The following is a 9,601-nucleotide window of genomic DNA, read 5'->3' as shown; positions in this document are numbered from 1 at the left end:
GGAAATATATTTATTATGACCAATATTTTTTTTCTGTATTGTTAAATAAATGTTTAAAAATTATAATTACATGAAATTTATCATGCTTAAGCCATGAATTTTACACTAAGTAAGTAAGTATGAGTTGTAACTGCACCTAGTTAGTTATCTATTAGTCATTTAATCATTTAGTCCGTTCCGTTAGCAAATACGCTATCTTGTCGATTCGGTGGCTTACTTGTGACGCTGTTTACGATCGTTGTTTAGGTCAACACCAATAAAGTTAGTCAAGATTGCGGGAGCGATCGGAAGGTTTTTAAAAACTAATTATTTAATTAAAACGAGACACGTCTTAGCAGAAGCGCATGCTAAATCGATCTGATATATTCAATGACCAAAATGACTTACGAGCTAAACAAGATAACAATTTGCTTACTCTAACTTACTGCTAACAGACCACCTGGAAAGTGCAAGGCATGCAAGCCTAGGCGCGTACTTGGATTACTCTAAGGGGTTGAGGGTTCATAACTCCTCCATCCCCAAGATCGAAATTACTGGAAGATTCTTGATTCCGGGAATTTCGAAGCTTCGACATTATCAATACTCTATAACTATACATAGAAAAACCAATGGCACATATGATTAACAAGAAATACAGAATAAGGGTTGCTAAGCTAACACTTTTCACTTGCACTGTGGGCATTGAGATATTTTCACTGTTTTCACTAATTTCACTTTGTAGAGTGTTATACATCTGTCGTAGGTTGTCTAAATTGACACCCTTCACGTTCACGGTGCGGGATGTAGTCACGTTGTCTTGTGGAAGCTCTGGTAGATCTATTATTGGTAGCGCCTTGTACTGTAGACTAGTAAAATAGTGTTGTCTATGGTGTAGGTAGAAATTCTCCAGCTGGTAATCACATAATATGTTAGATATAGTTAGTATATAGGTGCCTTGTATCTGTTGGTGTATTATATCATTCTGACATTGAGTGGAAAACATGGATTTTTCTCGTGCATATAAAATCCAGCTGGTAGAGTCAATCCGTTGAACTTTGATTGTCTCTATATCTATAGCGTATGGGGTGCAGGCATTATAATTTATACTAAATTTCATCAGCTGTTCTACACAGGTAGGTGGTGAGTACAAGACAGTGCTATCCTCGGTACACAGGAACTGGTCGTCGGAGGCGAGCTGCTCGCAGGGGTGTTGGACCGGCAGGTATTCCGAACCTTTCACCAATAGGTAGGGGTGTTTGGGAATAATTACTTGGGTTATATTGCGACTGCTATTATATATAGGTAGTGAATATATTTGATAGTAGCTATAGGTATTATTATCTATTAAGGGTACCTCCATTATGAACGTTATCTGACTCTCTTTTACATAGCTTTTAACAATTATTGTCTTTTCCAGATTAACCAAATTTTCAAGAGTTGCTGGGTACATTAAATTTGCATTTTTAGAAATAGATTGTAACAAAGATAATAATTCTGTAGAGTTCACAATACTTTGGTGTAATACTGACAATTTGCTGAAGGCCAACGCAGTTTCAATTTCTTGTATAGTAGTATGAATGGTTCGAAAATTATTTAAGAACATATTAAACATACTTAAAATGTATACTGAGTATATATAACTGGTTTCCTTATTTGCTATAGTTTTTACAAGTTTTTCCATCTTTTTGAAACGTGCGTCTAATGTTAAAGTATTTTCATGTAAGGTTTCAGTACTATTTATGAAACTGTCCATCATTTTGGAGATAACCATAATTTTCTTATCTGTAATAATCTGATTGCCTTTTAACTGAGATATTAGTGACTCGTAACGAATAGCGTCTTGATTATCCAGGTTTCCTGTAATGACTTTAATCAGTGATCCTAAGGGGTTGATAATGCCTCGTTTGAATCTACGCGTGGGCGTTAGCTCTCCGGATTTACTTATAGCCTTTTCTTTAAGGAAATCTACCTGTTTGCGTAAATCGAAAAACTCATATGCATTTGGTTTGTTTATATCTACTAATTTAGAAAACTCATTATACTTATCTATGTTAAAAACTAAATCTTTGTATAAGTCGCTTAAATCTAACACTTTAATAATAATCCACTTATCTTCCTGCTTATAAGCATGGCCTCGTTTAACGGGTAGTACGCCTGGGTTTTTCTCAATTTTGAGCAGATGATGGGCCTGGCTCAACGTGATCAGGGTCAGGGTGACCAGACACCACCTGTGGGCGACGTTTCACATTTTTAATGGGGACTTTGGTATCTCTATGTCCTATCTTTACGGGAATAATATTTCTTTGTACCTGACCTACAACTTCCGCTTTATTATATCTGGGCTTATCTTTACTCTTCCTAATATTGATATCTTTAACATAGATATCTTCACCTGTCGCGAATTCATGTCCGGTCTCACCTCCCTTCTTTTCCTTTACCTTTTCTTTTCCTAACAGAGTCATTTGAGCTATGTGTTTATACAGAAATTTGGTACGCTTTGCATGGTCTTTTAACAGTTGTTGCATGTAGTTTTTCTCAAAGTTTCCCTCAAAGATTTTACTGGAGTCTGTATGTCCGAAAACTACTTCAAACGGTGTCAGTTCTGTGGTGGAGTGTATGGTGTTATTGTATGCAAGTATGGCGTACGTCATGACAGATGCTGCGTCGGTACATTTTTGATCATATTTAGCTAGGCGATAAATTTCGATAATAGTTGAGTGGAATCTTTCTACAATGCTAGTGGAGTTTGGATTATTGGGGGTTGTTATGTGTAAATCTATTTTATACATAGTCATTAGTTCCTTCATGAGCTCGTTATTAAACTCTTTTCCGGGGTCACAGGTAATTTTCCTAGGTATTCCGTAGTATGAGAAATATTTAATCAGGGCCCGAATAACTTCAGGAGTTGATCGGTTTGTGACTTCTATTGCCTGTGCGAGTTTACTAAAGGCGTCTACGAGGGTAAGATAATATATCCCATCAATTGTAAACAAATCTATGAACACCTCTTGAAAAGGAGCATCCTGTGTTTGTGTAAGTTGTAGAACGGGCTTTATGGGCTTCCTGTCATACTTCATTCTCTGGCATGCATCACATCCATTCAATATTGCAGCAACAGTATCTCTCATATTTAACCAGTAATAATGTCTGCGTATCCTAACTAACGTCTCTTTTATTCCGCGATGACAGGTCTTACCTTCGTGCATTTTCAACACAATGGCCTTTTGTTCTTTCTCATCCTCTATGTATACAACCCTTTCGGTACACTCTAAAAACTCAACGGAACCCTTTTTAAATAAATATATTATTACTTTCGTAAATAACTTCCGGTGTCTTAAGTCCTCAAAATATATAAAATATTTTGTTTTTAGGTTAATATATTCCTTTAAAAAGCGCTTCACTAAATCCTCATTATCTGGTGGCAAAAATACCTCTATTACTTTTTGGTTGTCTCTAGTTGTATGTGTGACTTGTATGTCGTTCTTAAACCAAACGAATACAAGTATTTGATTGGGCTTCGTATCTATAGCCTCTTGTAATATAGGAATACCAAATGATTCTAAGTCTTCAGCAGAGTGAATAGTTTGTGAATGACTCGACAATGAGCGGACCGGATAGTTATCAGGTTCTTCAGAGCCTGTTATCGTTGCAGAGGAATCGGAAATAGTGATAGTCGAAGAATCATGTCGTTGGGGTTTATTAGAACAGTCTTCTATGTTTTTAGTCAAGTCGTTTATGTGGTCTTGAAGCCGTTTCTCTTTGTCGTCAATGTTAACTTGCATAGACATTGCGTCGTCATCGGACGTCAAAGCATTCACTTTGATTCGAGATAAGGCGTCGGCGTTGGTGTTCTGTTTGCCATTTTTGTAAATTACTTCGAAGTCATATTCTAATAGACGTAACCGCCATCGGGTAAGTTTACTATTTGGCTCTTTAATGGAATATAGCCACGACAATGGGCGATGGTCAGTGTAAATCAGAAATTTGTGGCCGTATAAGTATGGCCTGAAGTGTTTTACAGCCCATATTATAGCTAGGAGCTCTCTCTCGATAGTACTATAGCGAGACTCGGTGTCGCTGAGTGCTCTACTTGCGTAGGCGATTGGTTGGTCGCTGCCAACAGTGCCTTGCGATAAGACCGCGCCTAATGCCACAGAGGATGCGTCAGTAGTTAGAATATACGGTCTAGATGGATCTGGATATTGTAGTAGGGGTGCGTTAGTCAAAAGTTCCTTGCATTTCTGAAATGAGTCGATGTATTTTTGGTCAATTATAATTCGGTTTTTCTTTTTAAGGCAAGATGTTAAAGGGTAAGTTATTTTAGCGAAGTCCTTAATGAATCTTCGATAATATCCAATCAAACCCAAGAAACTTTTAATCTCTGTCGTTGTTTTAGGTAAGGGAAAGTTCAATACAGCTTTAACCTTATCGTCATTGGGCTTAAGGCCGTCTTTTGTAATGGTGTGCCCAAGGTACAAAACCTCTTTTCTAAGAAACTCAGACTTATCAAGCTGTACTTTCAAGTTGGTGGCTCTAAGTCGTTCAAAGACTGCCCTTAATTTTTGTATGTGTTCTGCTAGGCTTGCAGAATAGATAATAATATCATCTAGGTATACCAGGCAGTGTATTCCTTGTAAACCTCGAAGGACATTATCGATAGCACGTTGAAATGTTGCTGGGGCTGTCTTTAAGCCGAACGGCATTCTCAAAAATTCATAATGGCCGTTCTGGGTGCTAAATGCCGTCTTTTGTCTATCGCTTTCATTGATTTCGATTTGATGGTAGCCACTGGCTAAATCTAAAGTAGAAAAGTAAGATGATTTACCCAATTTGTCAAATAAGTCGGTTATGTTAGGGAGAGGATATTTGTCGTCTATAGTGATGTCATTTAAGCGCCTGTAATCTATAACCATCCTATATTTAGCTTCACCGGATGCATCCATCTTTTTAGGGACGAGGTGCACTGGTGCACTCCAAGGGGAAAATGATTCCTGAATGACGTTATTTTTCAAAAGATTTTCCACCTGATTTTTAATTTCTTCTGCTTGTATAGGGGCCTGTCTGTAGGGTTTTACGTATATAGGGTCTTCGTTCTTTGTTCTTATAAAGTGTTTTACTTGATTCGTAAATGAGAGAGGAAGTAAGTCGCTATAAAATATGTCCTTATATTCCATACATAAGTTATGTATCTGCTGACGTTCTTCCGCATTCATATGATCAAGTCGTAATTTGGCTAAGTTTTGTGTCAATATCTCATCTATTTCAATATTTCTTTCATCCATCATACTATTAACCTGACATTCCGTACTACTTTCATACTGTTCTGTTTTAAACGGGTGTGTTATAGTTAATGTCATCTGTTCATCACGAGTATTTTGAATAACCGTGGTAGCATATCCATTTGTACACCTAACTAGCGCGCTAGGCATCCTTACTCCTTCACAAAATTCCGTATAATTTAAAATAGCTTCGCCTGAATATAAATCAGTCGGCAATTTCACTCGTTGTTCAGAGCGGGGGGCCAGTTCTATGACGTGGTCCTCGCGATTGTGTATAATAGGTATAGATGTCGTGTTCGTTCGTAACACGTGATGTTTATAATCAACAATGGCTTGTAACTGCTCTAACAAGTCAGAGCCGATAAGTCCATCGTACCGCGCATCTACATTGTAGATATAGAATTTGTGCTGACCCGAATTATTTAAGCTGGGAAATAGCGGAATATTTATGACTTCGTTATGTTTACTTGATGAGTGTGTACTAATCACTTCGAATGGTTCGTGAACTATTTGGTCATGAAAATACTGATATGCTAAACGTGGGCTTATAAAAGATTTCATACTTCCTGAATCTATCATGAATTTACCGTTGATTTCGGGAAGATAAATATGCGGTAATTTTAAGTTCGGGTCACAATTTAATTCTAATTTTTCCGGGGGATGTTTGAGGCTGTTATGTGAAAATTTTCTATTTGTTCAGGGGTTGCATTTTCCTGTGTCAGTTCCTCGGATGATTCCTGTAATTGACAGTCAGAAAAGTTACCTTCGATATCTGGATGATGTACTTGTTCTGCAGGTACATCGTCTAGGTAGACGTACTGCTCCGGGTTGTAATAATTTGGTTGGTATTGGTCCTCTTCGTAGAGGCACAGTTCATTTAAATTAAAACCCTGGTTAGGTCTCTGAGGTGCGGTTCTCATCGACACATCGTTTGAATAAACATGCTGTGGTGCGGCCGCGGGCTTGTTCCAAGTAGGGACTGTGGGTTTGTACCCAATTTGTTGAGGATTATTATTTCCGAATTTTTGTGCAGTTGTCATACCAAACTGTGGTCTATAGCCGAACTGCGGGGGTTTGTATCCGAACTGCGGGGGTTTGTATCCGAATTGCGGAGGCTTGTAGCCAAATTGTGGCTGTGGTGGCCTATACCCAATTTGTGGATTGCTGTTCCCTAACTGCGGCCTGTAGCCATAGGGTTGATTATTAAATGATTGGACTGCCATACTATTATTAAATCGAGGGGTGTAACCGGTGGGTAATATCGGTCTAAGGCCGGTTGGCTGGAGTTGGCCATAACTGATAAGCTTTGCGTCGAGTTTTTGTGTGGGCGTTGTTACTAGTGTGTTCTGAGACTTTACCATAGAGCTAGGAAGAGTCATTTTATTACGCATAACATACTGATCGTGGAAGTTGACCTCCTCCAATACAATTTCCAATGCTTTTTCCAAAGTAGCGGGGGCTTTAAGGCGAACAATGCGCACCATATTTTCGGGGAGATTATACAAAAATACGTTGAGTGACGTATTGGTGTAAATAGCAATTTTACTATTTTTTATGTTCGCGTCTTCGATTCTATTTACCTTTGAAATTAAAATAGAACGCACTGACTGGATCCTGTTGCAAAAATCAAGATAGCTTTCGTTAGGATTAATTTTGAGAGTTTCTAATTCTATGGCAATACACTCTTCGTTTCGCGGGTCTCCAAAATGTTGCACGAGTAATTCCTTAAAATTATCCCAGTGCATAATATCCTGCCTCTCACTTACAAGGGCAGCAGCATCACCTGCTAGTCTACTGGTTATAGCATGCATGATATATGTGTCTTGGGCCTCATTACCTCTAAATCTTTCTATAATATATTCGCTTTTAGCCAAAAACAAATTTAATATGCGTTTATCCCCATTAAAGATGGGTATGATCTTTAGTACTTCGCCCGGAATGAGCGTTATACTCTCCATGCCTACCTGATCAGGCATTTTGAATATTTTATTACACAATTCACTTAGTCTAAGTTTAAATTTTAATCTTATTTATAACACAAGTATTTATGGGTATATATATATTACAAATTTTAGTAAGTACTAATATTTCTAACTATAGATAACGTTATAATGAGAGAGTTCTTATCTCAAGATAACCCAAGAAATTTTACTTGTAGAGGGAATTTGGACAGGAGGTGAAAAGTTGTACTCACCAGCCGGTCGGTATAATCCTTCCGCCTTGACACATTTGTTTGGTTCGCAGTAGGACACTGTTAACACTATCCGCGGCGCGTTTCCCGGAACGCGCGGAAAACCGGTAAGAGTTCTATAACCGAATTTTCACGGGATAATTGAGTTATCCTACCGAATCGGCTGCGCCAGTCAAGATTGCGGGAGCGATCGGAAGGTTTTTAAAAACTAATTATTTAATTAAAACGAGACACGTCTTAGCAGAAGCGCATGCTAAATCGATCTGATATATTCAATGACCAAAATGACTTACGAGCTAAACAAGATAACAATTTGCTTACTCTAACTTACTGCTAACAGACCACCTGGAAAGTGCAAGGCATGCAAGCCTAGGCGCGTACTTGGATTACTCTAAGGGGTTGAGGGTTCATAACTAGTTTCTTATTAGACATTTCTAACACAACAGAAGCGTCCGTAGTCGAGCGGGCCTCAGTGATCGTAACTGATCGCTGAGGTTAAGCAACAACTGACACGGTCAGCCATTGGATGGGTGACCAATTTCAAGTGGTGCTTTTCTGGACGCTTCCGTGCTTCGGACGGCACGTTAAGCCGTGGGTCCCGGTTGCTGCTTCGGTAGCAGTCGTTAAGCCTAGTCAGAGGCCTTCGGGCGGCTTGAAAACATCTGACAGTCGGGTTGCCCACTTACCCGACAACTCTCTCAGCACAAGCTTGCTTGTGTTGGGGTCCACCAACCCGCACTTGGCCAGCGTGGTGGACTAGGCCTAAACCCTTCCTTCATTGGAAGGAGACCCGTGCCCCAGCAGTGGGGACGTAATGGGTCGTGATGATGAACACAACATGTTGGTTGGTGGATGTAGTGATATGCATATTACTTAAATGTTTACTAATTAAATTTGAGTAATGATGTTATTTTACTAATTTATACCCACAGTCACAGTGGAATTAAGTATATCTATCAGGAGAATGGACCCATTGAACTAATATTACGCTAGAAATATAAGTTCAATGTATGGACCATATAATTTAAAATCAGGCCTTCATCCATAAACTAAAATTCTCGTAATAACTCTCAATGTGTAATGTGTAAACTCACGAAGGGGTTCGAATGCTACGCAAATAGGTTGTCCATTGGAGTCCTCTTGCGTAGCGCCGCGCCGGCTGGTGCGGGCCAAGGCCGGTTGCGCGCACCACGCGCACCACGCGCTTCCTCGTCGCAACTTCTCCATTCTACCTTACGAAAAACTAACCACGACTCTATCTCGTTGTACTAAATGTACCGATTGCATGGCAGCTCTCAGTTTTTGTGAAGCAAGAGTGACCCTCCTGGGCCGCTGCTTGGGCAACGCGGCGTCCGCTCACCGAGTCGCTGCTTGCGACACGTCGTCGCCACTGATGAGGTGACCGACGGGTATTTGTTACTTCGAAATTGATTATCATGATTTTACGAACTTAGATGATTGATTAAATATTATTATGTACTTATACAGAATGTACGACGAGTGCGTATAGGCCGGTAAATTCATATTAGCATTTAAAGTATCTTAATTCTACACAAGTTCATACATTATACTTAGTAGGTAAGTAAACTATTTTAAGACATGCTGACATGCCCTTAAAGTGTAGACCAAACAGTGCAGGACATAATTGCATTCATTACGCACACACAACAGTGGGAGCCGGCCGGGTAGTGTGTGGCTAATCAGTCCTAGATTGGCGTGCGGACACATGCGGGCACGACACGACACTCCAAAAGGCCGACGGCGTCAGAATACCAATGTCCATAACACGACCGCATCAAACAAATAAATAAATGTTAATCTCGCGACTGCAAAATTAGCAATCGTCAGGCGATATGCTAATGAATAATGAAATAAATCTACATAAACGGCGCGGGTTCGCCTGTCGCATTTATCAGCATCCAAGGTTAGGGCGGGTGCGGCCGCTGCTGTCGTGGAGCTGAGCTATGGCTGCAGACAGCCTGGACATTCACTCGGCTGCTGCCCGGCCGAGGCTTGACGAAACCCAGCCACCAATGTTTACATTGTCTGCCAATCAGGAACTATGTTTGACACATGTTTGTACCGATACATTGTATGTACAGGTACTTACATGATGTTGCAGATTCAATATTTATTCAGCTGACTAAATAGG

General features: G+C 39.7%; 1 protein-coding gene across 2 annotated transcripts; it reads right to left on the bottom strand.

The window, feature by feature from the left end:
• Window positions 1-329: 329 nt before the first annotated feature.
• LOC125489869 lies at window positions 330-7,871 on the bottom strand. Of its 2 annotated transcripts, none has more exons than XM_048627300.1 (2): window positions 6,022-7,871; window positions 330-2,207 (listed from the first exon to the last, which is right to left on the bottom strand). In XM_048627300.1, the coding sequence occupies exons 1-2, from the start codon at window positions 7,232-7,234 to the stop codon at window positions 2,188-2,190; spliced, it is 1,233 nt and encodes a 410-aa protein (XP_048483257.1). In that variant the 5' UTR covers window positions 7,235-7,871; the 3' UTR covers window positions 330-2,187. The 2 variants fall into 2 exon arrangements, with proteins under 2 accessions (XP_048483257.1, XP_048483256.1); XM_048627299.1 differs by having other exon boundaries at window positions 7,453-7,871.
• Between the last annotated feature and the right edge of the window lie 1,730 nt (window positions 7,872-9,601).

This window comes from Plutella xylostella, chromosome 18 (genome assembly GCF_932276165.1).
Source record: "Plutella xylostella chromosome 18, ilPluXylo3.1, whole genome shotgun sequence".
Classification (NCBI taxonomy): Eukaryota; Metazoa; Arthropoda; class Insecta; order Lepidoptera; family Plutellidae; genus Plutella; species Plutella xylostella.
This window is presented reverse-complemented; position numbering and strand designations above follow the sequence as displayed.

Bases quoted from the DNA above. Each gene is read 5' to 3' on its own strand.
- LOC125489869 (XM_048627299.1), bottom strand. From the start codon at position 7,487: ATGTGTCAAGGCGGAAGGATTATACCGACCGGCTG. The intron at 2,208-7,452 runs GTGAGTACAACT...CGTCGCCCACAG, and splicing joins AGGATTATACCGACCGGCTG to GTGGTGTCTGGTCACCCTGA.